This window comes from Blennius ocellaris, assembly GCF_963422515.1.
Source record: "Blennius ocellaris genome assembly, chromosome: 14".
NCBI lineage: Eukaryota > Metazoa > Chordata > Actinopteri > Blenniiformes > Blenniidae > Blennius > Blennius ocellaris.
Window position 1 is genome coordinate 20309650 of NC_137663.1, and position 19273 is coordinate 20328922.

Here is a 19273-nt window from a genome sequence, read left to right on the forward strand (position 1 = left end):
ATATTCAGTGGTAAGTGAAGCTGAGGAATTCAGGACCACCTGCAGAGCCGAGTCCTGTTTACCTCCGCTGAGAAATAGAAACCAACTCCACGTTGATTTAACGCTTTTGAAATGTCATTTTCTGTCAGTTAGGTATGATGAAGTGTGCTGTTCTGTCTTGGGCATGGTTGGTTGGTGGAGATGGAGATACGGGGGGGGACGGAAGCGACCGCTGCGCTATCCCACACGTTATATCTGCTGGGGAGGGAGGTCTGACAAAGATGAAGTGTGTGACAAGAACAGGATATGGAAACAAGACAGGAAAAAAAAAAGAGATGGAAATCCTGTGCACCAAATACCACAAACCCATCCAAACAACATGAGCACTTGTTACTATAATATCATGTGAGAAACGGACACAAAATGCCGTATTTTCTTGAAAACAGCCTGGATGGTTTAACTCCTCAGGGCAAAGGTAACTGGTAACCCAAAATTACTCAGCCCTCCATCCACATTGTACCCTTGCTGCACTCACTCTTGCTCTCTGGCCTCTTTAATTACCCTTTCCTCCGTTCTTTGACTACTTAAGAGGCTGACTCAACGGACCTCAATAGCTGTTTGTCTGTCATGACATCTGAAATAGCGGGATGACTGAGTGTTATGCCTTTCACTCACTCGGTCTGTGTCTCTCCCCTGATGGGACCCCCACTAACATCTTCATCCCTGGATTTTCAGTGCAGCATAATGACCTCCTAGTAGCAGCCCTAATGGAGCCATAATGGTCATTTATGCCAGGGGAGGCACGTAGGGCATGGCTGTGGAGGCAGCGAGTCGCACAGGAGCTCCTGCTTAAGTTGCCTCCACCGCTGCCTGTTTCCCTGCAAAGCACATCTCCTGAATCTCAGCCATTGTATGGCCCTTCTGTGCGTGCGCGCTCAGCTGTGCATTCATGAGCGCGTAATGAAAGGAAGTGATACGCAACTGGTTAACAATAGAAAGTACAATATGAATGTATGAGGGGTGTATCCCTGCTTTGGATGTTCACTTATACAGCTTATTCACATGCATAATGCACATATACATACTACATTCTCTTTTTTTAATTACATTTCCCCTCAGACAAGCTCCTTATTCATGCATACACCGCATGCACAATAGAGTGTGCCGCCATTCTTACACCTCTTCATATTTCTTCTTCTATATTTGCCACCACCGCTGGCAGGAGTGATACTGTACATTAACTATAGTACATAAGCCTAACCTGCACTTACTGCTGAAAACCATTTTCTCCCATTTGCATTTTTATTATGCGCGGTAAACACGGGGATCTTTCACTGTGTCCTCTTTCTAGTAAACAACAGTTAAATAGTATATTTCCCTAAATGCGACTTCACATCCCTCCATCAGGCGAGGTCCTCTAAACTAGACACCTGGTTAAAATGCTCCCCGTCTCGGGGATTGCTCCCCAGGGGGCTGCAACTTGAATAATACAACAGCGCATTTATCAGCTAGCTAATGCTAATTAGACTGGTGCATAAAAAAGGAGAATAATGTACAGTAATGTCCCTTATGCCTTGTCAGCTCCTGCCTCCTCTGCCATGCTCACAGCTGCGTTTTCCGCCTCAAAACGGAGGAAAAGAATAGCACCCTATTGTAAGAAACATAGAGAAAAATACAATTGCCCTATTGTAGGTCCAACTTCCATCGGTAATCAAAATGTATTTAGGAGACGTTGCTCGAATAAAAGGAAGGAAAAAAAGAGACATAATTGTGTCTCTTTTTTTCCCCCATTTTCTTTTTTTTTGTACCATTAATGGTGCAAATATACGGCGATATACAGTTAGGGGAGGTGATGTTAGGTGGTTTCTTTCTCTCTCCACGTACAAAACATACATTCCTAATTTTTTCTACAACAATACAAAGTAAAGATTGTAATCCCAACCCCAATTTTTTTTTTCCTTTTGAAGCTATCTGACAATCAATGCTGGCCAACTGTTTCTACCAGCACTATCTAGGGAATGTTTCAGTCTTTAATGTCTGATAGACTCAAAGTAAGGTCCTTTTGTACCTTGTTTTAATTCAAAGACACTTTCACTGCGAATTTGCTTTTTGTAGTCAGATAAATGTTGGCTCTGAAGTCTGATCATCTGAATCAAACTCCGCGTGGCTGCTGTGCGCTTGATTTTTTTACCTTTTGATTCTCGGCCCGGCTGCTGTCCGAGCCAAACTGAGCCGAGCCGAGCCGAGCTGAGCTGTGCGGTGTACGACAATGTTTACGCCGAATGTTACTTTCAAGTTTTCTTTTGGACTAACGCGGGCATTTCTCAGAAGCGGCTGAAATCACAAGGAACTCCAGGACAGCAACTTGTTTTATTTTGTACCGTTCACAGGGAAAAATCCATATAGGGAATATTGAGGCTAAAACAACACGACACAAAGGCAATGTAAACTTTTGATTAAAGATTACAGTTCTGTGCTTTTAAAGGGGCGTGATGTCAAATATATTACAGTAAGTACCTGTGGCATGTACAATAATGCTCCAGCTGCAGCTGCGTGTGGGCTCATAAGCTGAAAATGAACTGAAGCTACACGACTACTATGTCAGCCACGCACTCTGACTCACACTAAATAATACTGATACCTACATTCGCAGATATTTAGCACCCTGACATTGCTTTAAAGCTATTGGGAAGTGATACAGAGGTATTTGCCAATGTTGTCATGTCTGTGTAACAGCGTCTTTATTACTGCGTCCGGTTCGCCACAGTGGCAACGCAGCAGCTGCTGAACAGTTGGCTTCACACAAACTGCAAACAAACACATTTTCTCATTTCATGCTGGTGGTATCTACTTCCTGAGACGAGGAGGTGGATGAAATATTTCCGGCTGAAAAACACAACTACACACAATTGAGAAAGGGAATTCGCTTAGTGACCAGCATGTGCATGTGTGTTCGTGTGCTGTCAAGGAAATGAGTCTGGTTTATTAACAGGTTGAATTATTTGGGAATAGAAAATGACTGTACAAGTAGTGTTACAGACACTGAAAATCTTTAAAAACAAACAAACAAACAAACAAATAAACTCCAAAGTGAATAATATTATTACTGGACTTTTGCAAATTTTCTTTCGTATCTTAAAATGTACAAAAATAAGTACCCTCCATACAACTTAATATAGTCATTGGTCCTTTACATAAAACATGATCATACTGTAGCTTGCGCCACTTTTATGTGTTTATCTTCAAGCCTGTATTCATAAAACAATTTGTTTGACAATTCCAAATTAGAAGCATCACTCAGCTGCTCTGACTGAGACACTCGAGGGGCGAAACATAACTGCCCCTCTCTGTGTTCAGGCTTGACTAAGCAATCTAAATAATACTAATGGGACTGTCATCACTTTAGTATTGGAAACAGGAAGATACGCAAATGCTACCAAGCTATGGTCGCTGGTTCTACACCATGTCTAAATCAGGTTATTTGAATTCCAAATGAGGCTATTTTTGGCGCCGGAAATGTATGTCGGGGCTTAGCTATTGCCAATACAGAGAAAGTGTTGGATATTCGCTATTTCAAAATGTGTTTTTCACTTTGATGACAGCTGTAAAACAACTCAAGACGGGCGGATTAGTGTTCAAGGGAGAGCTCGTACTCCAGGCTCTCCGTCTTAAACACTGGGGATGTTTACATTCCCACAGAAATCAGCAGCAAGACAACGACTCACGTGTCACACGCTCATATTTGCATGCATACATTAGTGCTCCCCGGCTTGCGTTTGACACTGACAATAATGCCGCTTGCCATCAAAGTCGTGCATGTGCATCAGCATAATTTGGGAAAGTGTGATGTCTCATTTTGTCACAATGGAGACAGACGGAGAGGACTGTTAGAAGTCGCTGTGTGTCATCCTCAGACAGACCATTGTGCCAACAGACGCGTCAGCATAAAGCAGAGCACCTCAATAAACACAATAAACAATCAAGTAATTGCTTCCACTACAATGAAGAAAATTTGTGACGGATCAAAAAAAAACAAAACAAAACAAAAAAAAACCCACAACAGCGTCTTGTTCTCAGGATGTCGCTAATTTGTGCAGCCTTCTGACTACTTGTAATTCTGAGGTAATGGTAAACATCACTGCCGTCTTCTTGATTGTCTCTACACATGCGGCTTACAGCATTGTCTCTGAAATTAAGTTTGAATTCAATGTGAAGTTCAAGCATAATGCCGAAATTACGCTGCCACCAAGTAAACAGTCTGTAATTACAGCTGCACATACAAAATGACGCTCGGAAATTTAAAACTGAGCAAAAAAAAAAAATCAAAGGGGCCATCTTCATCAAATACTTTCCTCTTTCTTTCAACACTACAAATGTGTTCTTTGAAAGCTACACAGAAGACCGACATGTGCTTAAATCACGCAAACGATTCGCTGAAGGTCCAACATGTGAGACAGAGAAATGGAACCCGCCGATTTTCTCCCGCCTCACATATTTTTTTTTTTTTTTTTGCTTTATTTTCATTTTTTGTGAATGGTAGGTAGCCTGTAGCTGTTTCTTTGTAACCAAAAATAATGTTGTTTTCATGCAGTGATTCTTATCAAGCTGCATTGCTGTGCAGGTTGGAATTACACTCCTCCTCATAAAACATTTGCAGGCGCCTTTTTGCATATTTGATGCCGTAAAATCTACACTCTTCTCGTTTTTAACTGGCACATTACGCTGCCAGCAGCTCTATTATTACTCTTTGTAGTCTGCAGATGTGTCATGTTGAAGAAGACTCCGCCAAACCCTTGATCGAAAAGCACATGAGGAACGACTACTTATCTAAAACACTACATCCTTTTAATATAATGCAGTTGATTATTTGTCTTTTTTTTAAAAAATATTACTCAGCTAAAATACAGGACATTAGGAAACATCTGCCGACGTCTGCTGTTCTATAACTCGGGCACAGCTAGTTTTACGATAACGGCCACTTTAAACAGGCGTGTGAGGCTGAGTCTGCCCTGTAGGGTGATTCGCTGACACACTGATCACCCATAACAATATGACCACCAAACATCTCTTTTATCGTGACACCTGTTAGCGGTGGTATACGTTAGACAAGTGACCATTTTGTCCTCAAACCCAGTGAGTTAAAACCAGAGAAGTGGGTGAACGTAAGGATTTAAGCGAGTTTGACAAGAGCCAAATTGTGATGGATAGATGACTCGGTCAGAGCGTATCCAAAGCTGCAGCTTTGGTGGGGTCTTTGCTGGTCTGCTGGGTATCCATCAAAACGGGTCCAAGGAATGAAAAGCGAAAGTGTCATGGGTGGTCAAGGCTCACTCGCACACGTCGGCCCCTGAGGGCCCCGCCTCGCCACTTCTAAGACTTTTATCATCCACAACGCACTTCACACCTGCAGAGGTGTCGTGGAGTTAATGTCACGATGGGTCAGGGCTGTTTCATTAAAAAAGAACCGAGATTATGCATATGCATGGATATGTAACTAATATGCCAAAAACCCTTCAATGTATTAAACAGCAATGACGCAGACGCTGTGATGGGACTCTTTGTAAACAGCTCACGTCAGACAAAGACAAACATCAACATGTTGCATGTGATCGATATCAAATGCACTTTGTGATCAATGATGGAATTAATTGGGGGTGTCATATACTGTTTTACAGCTGCTGAGCCGGTGCGAGAGACTCCGACTGTGCCGAGTGCCTTCCTCGAGGTTGTGTCTCCTCCACCTCTGTGGTTTCGGCTTCTGTGTTTGTCCACGCGCACTCAGTTTCAGCTCCACAGACGCCAGCTTTGATTTCTCTATTTTCCGTGTGTGTCTTATTGGGTTTTTGTACTTAATTCAGAGTTTCATCGCTGATCAATGTTTCATCACTGCTTTATCTTGACAATTGAAAAATTGCCTAACCACTTTTTTTCTGTTAACAGTGGACCCCTGAGGTTTCCTGGGTGCAAAAAAGAAAAGAGAGAGAGAGAGAGAGAGAGAGAGAGAGAGAGAGAGAGAGAGAGAGAGAGAGAGAGAGAGAGAGGGGGAAAAAAAGCCTTGAAATGCTGCCCACAATTTATGCCTGTTGGATGTAGCCTGTTTGGTCCCAGCTCCATTTATTTATAGGAGTGTTTCAGCCAGACTGTGTACAGTGAAAGAGAGAGAGAGAGAGAAAAAAACGCTTTGATCTTAAATTGAGGATGCTTTCCACATCTTAGTAAGGAGGGACACTAGTCAATATTTGGCCTGAGGTTATTTAATTTGGACAAGGAGTTTGATTCATACATTAAAATTTCCAATTACCTGTCAAGAGTTGAGCGCGCCCAGAGGAGACTGTTTTAATCATACAGCTTTATCAAACTCTTTAAATTGAGTTTAACATGGACAGGATCATACATTCTGCCTGGGGGAAGGTGATATCCCTTAATTTGTGTTAAATAGTAAACATTTTAGAAATCCATGTTTGACGAGAGTTACTTGCACTCCATAAATACACTTTGCTGCTTCCCCTTTCAGTCTCGCGTGTCAGTGCTTTTCCAAATTCTTGCGATGCTTTTCACGGATTATGACAGACTCCCATCCGATGCGCGTTTTATGCAAACAACCACAAATCTTTTGATTGAACTAGTTCTCAAAATAAATGGTCCTAAATTATGCATTTTCTTTTTTCTTCTTTAGTGAAATGACTGGAAAAAAATACCCCACATGTGTGCTTTTTGCTTCACACACATTTACAAGAGGGTACGTTTTCCTTTCCTCTGTCAAAAAACATTGTGGTCAAGTATAAAACTAGCATATGTCTGATCTGCAGGTGGCCACAGCTGGACCTCCTGTCTTACCATTCCTGAATCTATTTCACAAAGATATTACAGAGATCTGAACTGCTGTCAGAAATTTTCCTATTCCGTCTTATCAGCGGAAGGGATGATGTCTGGCGCGGCAAACAAAGTACGTGTAAAGTCCTTAAACAAGGCATGAAATTGACAGGAAGCCTGGCGTAAGTGAGGAGCGAGGAGCCACTGGGCCCCTCGCGCCGCAGACAGGTACAGCTGCTCACCTCCACACTCCCATTTGGACTCCCATTAAAAGTCTGAGACAACACTTTTAATGTCGGAAAATGACTTCATTCATTCTTCTATTATAAGAGCCACATTTTGAAGTCTTCCTACACAAAGAGCCGCTTATTTTTTTCCGCTCCTCCACGGGCAAATTTGCATACATCGGGGCCACTGAAGGCGAAGAGCTTCCCCCCATTTTAGACATTTGGTCATGGTAGTGTTCAAGTGCGGCATAAAAAGGGGTAAGCAATTTACTCCACTATATGTCAGCTTTCAAACCCCCGCTCAGAAACCCAGACACGTAGCGCGCTCATAAGCCTGCAGATTATTTGGTGACTGACGTGTATACTGATGATCATTTGTGTACGTGTGTGTGCGTGCGTCTTTGTGCGTGCGTGTCTGATTGTGCCACTTGAGAGGCAAAAACAGAAATCAGCCGCGACGCTGCTATTTTTAAGAAAGCTCTTCACTTACCAGGGAACTGGTAGCTGTAGCTGGGTGCGAATCCAGTGTATCCACGGCCGTACGTTGCCACAATATTTGGATAACCTGTTGTAGAGGGCCACAAAAAAAACAATACAAATAAGATGATTAGATAAGTCAGCATGTGGGTGCAAAACATTAAATATGACCCCCCAAAAAAAGCCTCAACACTAATACTAAAGTGCGATTACTATGGATCGGAGACAATAGGATGTATTAAATAAAGAAACATGCTTTCAAGGGTGCAAGCAAATTCCATACGAAAAAATAAGCCAGATTGAGCCTTAAAATCCCAAATTGTGCACAAAAACATGAGTCAGTAAATTTTTTATGCTAATCTGGCATCAGAAATTGATAAATACTGAACAGGGTATCATTTTCATCTTCTTATGTTTTGTTGGTTCATAATTTGCCATGGATTCTGTTTTATTCTACAATAGGTGTTAATTTCATTTTAAAGTTCATAGAGCAAGGACATAAGGGAGAACAGATACTATGTTAGCGTACTCACATTATTTTGAAATGAATTTTAATATAACTTTTACATTTTACTCCCTTCAGTTGAAGACAGATTGTTGCTTTTTGCTTCTTGTTCAAAATTGGCTCAATACATTTTGTTTTAACGACTAGGGTTGAACTGATAAAGGCATTAAAATGATTATAACATCATGAACAGACTTCCTGTGATTCACAATTAAAAAAACCTTAATATAAACTGTGTATGGAAATCTATACAACCCTTCTGCTTCCTTTTTAATCACCGAAAATCATTTTGTCTGCTCCACTTAAAGTTTAACATTATTTTTCATGAGGTCTCATGATATTTGTTCTAAAATAAAACTATTGTAAAACTGTGTGTTCTATCAACAAGAGATGCTATTTTAACCCTTTAACACCTTTGATTATTTATTAACCACAATTTTTTCTCAGAATTCATGGAGACAGATTGCATTCTGGGAAATGTTGAATTGTTACTCAAATCACTTGCAAAAATTCCTTATTTATCAGAGTGAAGGTACAAATAGTGGCATAATAAAACAGCTACTCAAGGTAAATACTTTTGTTCTCTTTGACATACGCAAACATAAACTGGAGATTTTATCAAACTGATGCAACTTTACAAATAGTAATTAATCTTGAGGCTGCTGATGCAGAAGGAAAGCATGTATGAATTTCATAAAAAACTTCTTAATAGGGTGTTTGAACCGGGTTAAGTTACACATGATCTGAGAGTGTAATGCAAATAAACATGATAATTTTGGCCATTTTAAAATGAATAACTTGCTAATAATGTAATAAAATATTCCAGCATACTGTAATAACTATTTGCAAATAATATAATAATTTATTACAGTATTGACTGTTATTATACTATAAAATAAACTTTGAACTGGAAAATTATTACATTATAACCTCTATTACATTTAAACTCATTTCATTATTGGCCAGTATTACATTATTGTGTGCGACAACACTTAAATAACCTTGTTTTTGGTTCCAATTTGATAGAAATTCATAAATTCACAAGCTTTAGAATGCTCTCATTTTCTTTGATGAACACATTTTTACAAGCTGTTGATTTAAAATGGGTGTCAATTCCTTAACATTAGAGCTTTTTCATGCTATTTTCAATTAATTTTCAATCAGTGATTGATTCAGATTGGGGCAAAGCTTTTATTTCCTCTGTAGTTTTACTGGGATGTTTAAAAAAAAACTAAAACAATCTTGCCAAAGATTTTAATTTGTTCAGATTGCCACAACTCATTTGTTACTGAAGCTGAAAGGTCTAAATTTCACTAAATTGTTCTCTCATGTTACTTAATACTCTTCCAAATATACTTACAATATCATCCACATTAAATACAAGCTGGACATAATTGAGAGTAAGTATCACATTTAGGAATAATACTTTATATACCGTGTCTGAGTTTCAATGCAATAAGCAAGAAGTGATTTCTTGTTACGCCTCCAGCCTAATAAAACAGTCGCAATGTATTCAGAGCTCATAATGTCGTTAGTAGAGTGGCGGCTGGAAAACATTCAGAGTGTGAACCAATCGCACGGCGAGCTCCGCCCTCAATCAACGGTCACCTGTCACAATCACAGCAACATGTAATGCAGATGGCGCTGCTCTGGTCTCTGTTCCTGCAGGACTTCGTTTTAGGGCCGCTGCCAGATCATGAAATTAGAGTGATTAATTTAGTGTGTAAAATGTTTTTATAACCTGCAAGGATAACGGCTAGGACTATAAAGAAAGAAGAAAAAAAAAATCCTTTAAGGGAGGTAGTCCAGGTGATTTAAAATACAAGTATTACATTGCTGCCAATATTTTACACAAACCCACTTTAAATTAAACAAGTTGCCCTACAAGGATCAATAACTTATTTCATTTTAACACACTTAAGGTACCTCAAAAGAAACCAGAGAGTTGTTAAGCAACAGGAGTCAGATTTTATAATTTATTTATTTCATACCAACACTTTCGTGCATTTTCTTTTTTTGTGGATCTCCAAGAAGGTTGAATATTGAGTAAAACCAGAGAACCGATCAGCTCCGACACAAATACCTCTGCTCTTAGTGCTTAACCGTCTAATTCATTTCCACTCTATATTCCTCCACAGATCCCTTGATATTTTTATAGCTCGGTGTAATAACACTTCATAGCAGACTGCTGTTTATGTTCGGTGCATCCTCGGCGTGGCAGAAAGGTTCACGTGTTAATATGGCTGGATGTAGATGGAGCTGCCACAGGCAAATAAGTGACAGCCGCACATTTGCACCTCCAGCCCGGTATTTATTTGTTTATTATTTTACTGGCTGAACCTACTCGTTATCTGACAGCAGTCATCACAAGTGTTACCTGGGGAGCCCGCGGCTTATGGAAATTATAAGCATGTGCCAGATTTGTTGAAACCAATCAGATGGTTTAAATAGAAACTGCCTCGCCCTGTCTGACCGCAGCAACATCAAATGATGGGTTTGAGTGCCTGGGTTTTACCTTACTCTTATGTGACGGCCACTTATACTCCCAGTTTGTCATGAATTGATGTTCATATCCATTTGCCTTATAGAAAAGTATTTGCATTACTGATCCAGCAAAGATGGACGCGTGGAGTTTCCATTTTCTCCCTGTGCTTGTTGGTTTCATCCTGGTGGCTCTGAAACTGGCATTTCGAGGTGTGTGTGATGATCTGGTGATCTGTCAAGATTGTACCCGGCCTTCACTATTAGCCACCTGGTATTGATGGTTGTATGAAGCGGTATAAATGGTGGATAAGTGATCCGGGGAAATTGGAAGTCTCCACGCAGAGTAAATGAACAAATGAGTCATTTTGGCTGTGGTGGCACCTTTTCCCTTTTCCATTTCAGTCACAGTGGACGCTTTAGGTGAAACAGTTCCTGAATAAAAAGTGGAACGTGGATGGTTTTTATCAAATGTTTCCCTGAGAGATCCCACACATACTTTAATTAGAGGCATCTGCTATAAACCACACCAAGGAACTGGGGCTGATTAAGGTCAGAGCTGCTTTTTCGTACAATTACAGCGATGTTCAACTTCTGCTACCTGATAATGACGTGACGTCAAAGCGTCATCTGTAAACCAAAGTCAAAACTTTTCGCCGCGAGGACTTGTTTAGAAGCTGTTGGGAGTCCCTGGGTGGAAGCGGTGTTGCGACGAGGCCCAGGAAGGACCCAGTGTCATTAGAAAAATTTAAGAGTAGCAGATGTATTGTTCATCTGCTGTCATGATTCTTATTACGACCACAGACCCAGCAGTTAATTAGCTGGACAGTTTTCAGACAGAAGCAGCTGTAGGCAACATATTGAGGAACGGGGTGTGAGGGAGCAGGCAGCTCGGAAGTGGGATACAGACAAAGCAAGGAATTTGAGTAGAGTGGGTGGGTGAGAGAGCGAGCTCGTGTGAGTCAGGGAGAATTTGAGCACCATCAAAGGCAATATAAACATAATTAACCCTCTAATTATGGTATATGTCTAAGTCTTTATCTGTTTTCCTCAAGCTATTATCACCTTCAACCATAAGTCTGGACTAAATTACCTGGTAAAATGAAGTCCTTTAGGCGAGGAATGAATCACAGGAGCCAGCCCTGATAACTCTTTCTTCATTGTGTGTAAGCTACACCTCAGAAGCTGACCTCGGAAACCTCTTTCTAGCTTACGTGTCCTCTGTTCTCGTTAGCTATGTACTAGCAAAGTGGGTGCAAGCACATTAGCGTTTAAATGTCTTAATGGGAATGTTTTCGACCGCAAAATTAATTGGACAGGTGACATTTAATGGAAAATGTGTTGAAACATGAACAAAGTCCGTTCTGAAATTTTGCCGAATGCATGTCGCCTGTATGGCGATGTAGTGGAGAGCACTTTTGTCTCACAGCCAGATTAATCCTCCAGGTGTGACTCTGGGTTCTGGACCTTTCTATGTAGAGTTTGCATGTTTCCCCCCTGCGTGTGCCTGGGTTTTGTCCAGTGTCTTTCCACAAACCTTTGTGTTTGGGCTGGATTTAGTGGCTCTATAATGCCCATAAGTGAATGTGAGTGAGTGTGACTTCCTGTCTCTCTGTGTTTGCTCTGTGATGAATGTAAACTGCCTTTGCCCATTGTCAGCTGGTGTGAACTCCAGACCCCTGCAGACTCACGTTGGAGGAAGCAGTATAGAAGAAGATAGGAGTGCACGTTCACTCGCAAACTGCAGTTTAACCACATCCGGTTCTGATCCAAATAGAAAAAGGACCTTTAAATCCTGTGATAAAATCAATTAGGTTCCTGCAGACTTGCAGAATCAAACTCATTGCTTTCGGGTGGAATACACAAAAGTGGCCAGGGATTGGACAAATCAGTAGCTCTTTGAAATCGATACCACAGTGCAGAATTTCTTCTTCAAAGCAGAATAATAGCAGAATTTCTTCAAATCATTTATTGAGCCCTTCGAATCTGGCTATGATGCCACACATTTCAATAGTAATAGAGGTTTAGATAAGACAGGTCCCAAATGTCACTTCTTAACAAGGTTCTGGATATATGAACCTGAAGAGGAAGCTGTGGTCTAAATTTGAGGGATTCAATCGTGCGAAAACTGTTGGTATTAATGCACATATTCATGGAGAAGGTCTGATTTGAACATTTATCTGAACTGCGAAGAATTTCTTCAACGGTGTGAAATCACTGACGGGCCACATGTATGAAAGTTTAGTTTGCACATATTTCATTTTGAAGAAGTGTTTGCAAGCATGTGTACGCACCATGAAGGCATCGGAATATCTTTTTGCATGCATGCGCATTTCTGTGGGTGTAAATTTATGCAAGGCTATGTGTGTGTGTGTGTGTGCGTGTGTGTGTGTGTGTGTGTGTGTGTGTGTGTGTGTGTGTGTGTGTGTGCGCGCTTCTGTGTGAGTGAGTGAACGTGTGTGTGAATGCTCTGTTCTGTATGCCTCAGAGCCTGTGCCAGCTGGAATCAGAAAGGTTGACCTTGGTCATAAATATCTAATCAGTGTTTGCTGTCCATGAAAAAGTTCAATTTATTCCTGACCCAATGGGAAAATGCCTCTCCCAGACCCCTCTCCCCATCTCGCGCAGACAAAAAAGAAATGCAACTGTGAGAGACGGTGAGGGGAACCTTAACCTGGTATGGATGAAGTAGGGCCGAGGCTACGCCGGAGAAAAATAACAATCCTCATCAGCTGCTGATGAGAAGTCATCACCAGGAAGCTACAGATGGATAGCTTTCACAAAACCCTTCATTGTTTGTTTGGTCTGAAAAGAACTGTGAAATGACACAATGAAAAGCTATCACAGGCTGCAAAACACTGGATATTATGTGTTTGAGACGGTCTTATGTCGAACAGAATACACACCCAACTGAATGTGTCGGCTTAGAAACCAGCAGCACAACACTCTGCTGTACTTCGACGCATTGCCAATAAGAAGAATTTCCAGTCGGATGTGTGCTCAAAGTGTCAAATATAAAGAAAACAAAGTGATGTGACACTAGTTTGTAATACATGCTAAGTTAATCTTCTATCTCGTGAAATTCACGGCGGGCGCGAGCTGGGAAATATGGAGAAACAAGATAGTGGGAGGAGGGGAAGAAAGAAGGAGAAAGCAGCAGATAACTCACCGTCTCTCACTAAATGAAGCTTGCCATTGTGTCTGGCCTGGTGGCGGCCTCTTAGTGCTTCTATTTGCCTTATTAATATGCATGCTAATGTACCTATTTTATGGCTCAACAGTTCTGATTCACTTTAAAATCAATTATCCATCTGGTACACCCATACCTCGCCCAGGCTCAAATGTGTATTAATTTCAGCAAACATACATCGGCACAACACAATAAAGATAAATGCCTCGATTAGAGGCAGTAAACAAAGGAGCTAGGGATGGCTTTAATGAGATTTGGCACAAAAGGAGCTTACACTTTCTTAAATAATGAGCCTAGGGTCCCTTTTTCCAAATGCAAATTATATAAAGGAATGTTTCGCTGTCCTTGTTCCAATTTCATTTAGATAAGAGTGTCTCCAAACAAGTTGGCTGTTAATATTCTCACATGAGCACATCACTGCCTTTCTGCCTGCCGTCTCCCAATGGAGGGGAAGAGTGCTCTCCTCTTTGCAGACGCATTAGTCTGTAATAAGTTCTGAAAAGTTCACTGTGCTTGTTAAATACTTCTAACAGATGCGGTGGAACTGAAAACGGCTCAGATGGAGTTGACAGAAGCACTTGGCCAGACTTATCAACATTTTCTATTTTTTTTTTTACCACAAACAACTGTATAATCACTCTCATGGAAAGGTCAAGCCTGCAATAACCCTGACACTTTAAGCTGCTGCATATAAAAAAAAAAAAAATGGAGATACGGAGATATGGAGATACGGAGATACGGAGATACGGAGATACGGACCTACAGGGAGATGTATGGAGCGGATAATCAGTTTACTGCTAAAAATAGCCTCGCAGCTCCGTGATTGTCTAATTTTTAGAAAAATGCAAAACAAGCAACGAGCCAAAATGTGACCATCAGCTTTCAGATGCGCTTTAAATATTGCATTACGCGGTTGGAGATAAAAATGCATGAGTGTGGCGCTGCTTGCACCTGCTACATGAGGGGGTGGGGGGTGGGGGGGGTGGGGGGTGGGAGGGGCTACTCGAAGGGCAAAATGAGTCGCTTACAATCAGCAGCGTGTCCCTTTTGCTTTTGAAAGGAAAAATAAATCTTTTATGTGGCGGCGAATCCATTTGATTTTGCTGCACGATCCAAAATATGTGCATATAAAAATGGAATGAGTGACCGACGATAGATAGATAGATAGATAGATAGATAGATAGATAGATAGATAGATAGATAGATAGATAGATAGATAGATAGATAGATAGATAGATACATAGATACATAGTTAGATAGATAGATAGAGAGTTGGGGGCAGGGTGAGATAACGTGCAATAGTGTTAAATAAAAGGGCCACAGGCATGGGCTGGATGGTAATGAAGAGGGGTGGGCCGGCAGCTGAGGTCCCTGTAGATGAGATCTCTCTCTGACATGTGTGTCCCCTTCATTACCCATTAAGGGGGGGGCACAGTGATGAATCCTTAATATGACATTACACCAATTTTCCTCTTCATTTAGCCTGCTAATGTGCTGGTCTGCTCCTATATGCCCAGGGGCTGCCGGTACCAGACTCGACCAGAAATAGACCACAGTGGCCACTGGTGGCACACCTTGAAGCAGCCTAATTAGGGGCAGCGCCCACCTAATGGGGGCTATCTAGACAAGAGTTTGCATGAGTTGATCCCCCCCCCCCCCCCCCCACCCCCACCCCCCACGTCTTTTTTGGAGGTGAAGACTTGAATGGTGTGCACTTTTTCCACTTGCATATATGCAACTTTTCATCTTCTTGCATCACAAACATTGGAATATTTTACTATTATTCAAATAGGAAAAACATCTGATATCATAAAAAATTTTTATGTTTTGACCGACTGTATTTTGGATTTTCAAGCCTTGATAAATCTGATAAAAACATATTTCAGTTGAGGCATAATAAATGTCAAATACTTTTAAGAGCTTTTGTTTTTAATTTTTTTAATTTTTGAGAGTCTGCTGTATTAGCTCTGACACAATCATTGTTCCCAGAAATGCAGTAAGGTTGCACGCAAAAAAGAAAGAAGGGGAAGGGAATATACAAAATGTGTTGCGATTCCCACACTGTGTGCCGAATTTGCAAATTTTAGATGGGAGTATTCACTTGAACACATTATGATTGTTTGACTGATTGTCGTTTCATGTAAATTCCATTGTGGTGGTGTACAAAGCGATGACAATCGTGTAAATGTCTGAATGTTTACGAAGTAGGTTGTGTGACTCACTCAGCATGCCCATCCCCAGCATGAAGGCATCCATGGTGTAGGGCAGACCCCTGGCTCGCCCTCGTGTACCTGGTGGGAACATCACCTCCTTGGGCTGGGCCTTCTTACATTCTACCTATGTAGACAGACAAACACACACGCACACACACACACACATTTGCACACATACACACACGGGGAGACAAACCATTAGACTGTGTAGGTACACAACCAGACAGATCTGACAGGGCTGTCTCAGCTCTTTAAGGTGGTTTTCTATTTGACTTGCACAGTGCTAGATGTTTTCCATGGAGGGAAAACAAGACTGAGTCAATCTGAGCACCTCACATTTTAGAGGGAAGTCTCAGAGGAAAACTTACAATCATGCTCCTCCTGCATTAAAGCAAAGGTTATTGCTCCAGTGAGCATGTGCCCAAAGCCTCGGGGAAATTCAAGCTAAATACTTTCCAAGAGTTTCAGAGACATCAAGGTAGGAGGACCTCCTTTCTCCTGCGCCATTAACAGAGTCTCAATGTGAGGCAGCAAGTACAGAGTATCTTTTTGAAAGGATTTGGTCTTCTGTACCTAAATAAAGACTAACTTACAAACACATATTCTTGACTCATTAAATTCATATATAGCTTGTGTTTTGCTAAAGCACTTTAACATTTGAAGTTGCAGAAAAACAAGCACTTTTCTTTTTAAAAGGAATAATTCAGGCTTTTTTGCTGTTGTTTGTGTGTTTATGCATTGTTGTTGGGCTGAAGTCCCCAGTGTCCCACAGTCCAATTCCACCTGCAGCACTCATCTCTTTCCCGCATTTATTTCTCCCACCCCAGTTCTCACACATACAGGTTTGTTCATTTCCCATCTTGCAAGACTGACATCTCCTCCTCCTACATAACACATATCAAATGAGGGATGTGACAGGGGCAGATGAGGAGAAGGAGGAAGATGAGAGTCCTATTTACCACGTATCTATCCTATCTCTATGAATTATAGAGAAGCACGGGCGGCTGACAGGGGTGGCATGGTCTTGTGTCTGTTGGTTGTTCTTTGGTAGGCTGAGTCTGTTCACCATGCTGCACAATCTATTTGCTCCACTGCTTGCTTGGCATCAGCCTGTCCATCTGTTTGTCTGTTTGCCTCCTGGCTCTCGCATGCTTCTCCCTACTGCCTCCACTTAAGCAGGGCTTTCTCGGCTGCTGCGATTCACATGTCATCCTGGCCTGCTGCACAAGACAGGCTACCGCGCCAGTCCTGTGTACACCTCAACCAAGGTATAGCCTGGCATCCATACAAATAGGCTCGCCACTCTGACAGGCCAGTGGTGCACATTACTTTTCCCACACAAACTCATACACATATTCATACGTGCACCATGGCAGACACAACATGCTTCCCCAAGTTGCCAAACTGCAGAAAAACTTCATGCCTATAGATGGTTGCTGTGCAGAATAGATGGGCTGTACATTGCGCCATGTAAAAAGGAAACTGTAATGACAAAGGTTTCTATCGCTGGGGGAAGTTGCTGCGTTGCACAGCTGTGATTTGTTGCTGTTAGTAGTCCTTTTATGAAGCGGCCCTACTAAAACACACAGTTCCCTGAGCCACTTTGTATCTGTCACAGCTTCTCTGTCCTTCCCGCTCACATTGTACTGCTTGACATTGTGCTGTGGAGAGCCCGGGCGCCCTCATCGTTAGAGAATGACCCCCCCCCTCAGTACCCAGCATGGAAGCAGGGACCGCGTGGGACAAATGGGCTTTTGTCTCTGCCTACACAGCAGACATCGCAGTGTCCGATCGTCGTCCTCCACTAACCCCGCGCCACATCCAGCGCGCCGGACGAACGGGGGGGGGGGGGGGGGGGGGGGGACTGGGCTGCTGGGAGTAAGACTCGAGCCGAGGGGTGGGTCATGCCTACATGCTCCCAGATGTGGGTCTTTGATATTCAGAGCGAGAACTCTTTGTCATGGATTTAAAACCAGTCAGGAGCTGGGAACTGTGGTGGTGTGAGCGTGTGGGTGTTCACCTGCTTCAGACACACAGGAGTGTGTGAGGGAGGGAGGCAGGAGCTTTCAAGAGTGAACAAAGTCAAAGAAGGAGACAGAAAAGAGAAGACAGAGAGACAAGGGAGAGCGGCAAGGCAGAAGTACAAAAGGCTCAACAGCTGTGAGAGCAGACATTCAAAATTCACCGTGTGGAAGGTTTTATACACGGAACCTTGTGTCACTTGACCAATATTAAAGCACCGAATTTACAGGTTCTCCTTTTAACTGTGAGGGATTTCTTGAATTACAGCTTTTGCAACTCGTCAAGGACTCTTGAATTTATGAAGGGAATGCAAGACTGTGTTGTGAAAAGTGCCACAATTCTCAATTTCAACATCATGAATGGAAGCAGTTGAGCACCATTGTGCCCTGTTGAGAAAAGGGACATCCCATTAATCTGCCAGGAAAGTTATACTGCTCAGTGCAGAAACAGCACCTAGACAGTGTAAAAATCTTCAACACAAATGCACAGAATAGAAAAGTGGATTCCTGCCATAGAGTGTGGTTAAGCTGTTTGTTACCCTAACACACTTACTTGTAGAGGAGTTTCAATGTATGCTGCACTGATAGTTTGCAGGTGACGGCTTATCTTTTGAGAATCGTGTCACTCAGTACAGACAAAGTTTGAAATTAAAGAGCAGGACTCTTCAGGATGCTTCACCTGTAGGGAGTTAATTGGGATTACTGTCTCACTATTAAAAAAAAAAAATAGAAGTGGGCCTTGGATCTTGTCCAAGCAACCTGAAGCCCAGTTTGTTACAAGTATAAGATATTCCACACCACCATCAGGTAATGACCCCAAAGCAGTGTGTGCTATAAGGAGACAGGTGTTGCCATTCAGCAGCTAGCAGAAACCCTGCTAAGAAAGTCTGATAAAATAAAAACGGGAATGTTTAGTTTTCTTCACGGGGGTGGCAGATCTCACTCTTTGAGACAGATTGACGATTTTGTCCATCTGGGGAAAGAGCTCGAGTTCGCCGAGCTGCAATTCCATGCTGGGTGGGGTCAGTTAAGGTAGTCCGGGTTTCTAATTAGGACGCACTCTGGTTGCCTTCCATTAGAGGTGTACCAGCCGATTCCAACTGGGTCGATTCCACAGAGCAGGAACAGGACCCGCTGAAGGGATTATATCTCACGGTGGGCGTTGGGACTCAGGATCCTCCCAAGAGGAAACAGAGGGAGTTACTGTGGACAGGGATGTCAGGGATTATTTGCTCTTCATAAAGCTACCCTGACTCCAATTGGACTATAAGTAGGAAAGAAGATCAAAGGATAAATGAGGGAATGTTTATACTTGAAGTTTCCTCAGGGGGCACATCTCAAATGAGGACGGTTCCACACCTGCTACT

General features: G+C 42.1%; 1 protein-coding gene across 9 annotated transcripts in view; it reads right to left on the bottom strand.

Moving 5' to 3' along the window:
• The window catches only part of msi2b (musashi RNA-binding protein 2b), a 267667-nt gene that overhangs the window by 37372 nt on the left and 211022 nt on the right, over nucleotides 1–19273 (bottom strand). For all 9 annotated transcript variants that reach the window (XR_013936935.1, XM_080509412.1, XM_080509418.1 and 6 more), the window contains exons 9-10: nucleotides 15895–16009; nucleotides 7510–7584 (exon numbers count right to left, since the gene is read on the bottom strand). Coding sequence is in view for 8 of the 9 variants with exons in the window: in XM_080509412.1 (XP_080365538.1) it covers nucleotides 7510–7584; nucleotides 15895–16009 (190 nt within the window). In the remaining variant the exon portion in view is untranslated. The remainder of the gene's footprint in view (nucleotides 1–7509; nucleotides 7585–15894; nucleotides 16010–19273) is intronic.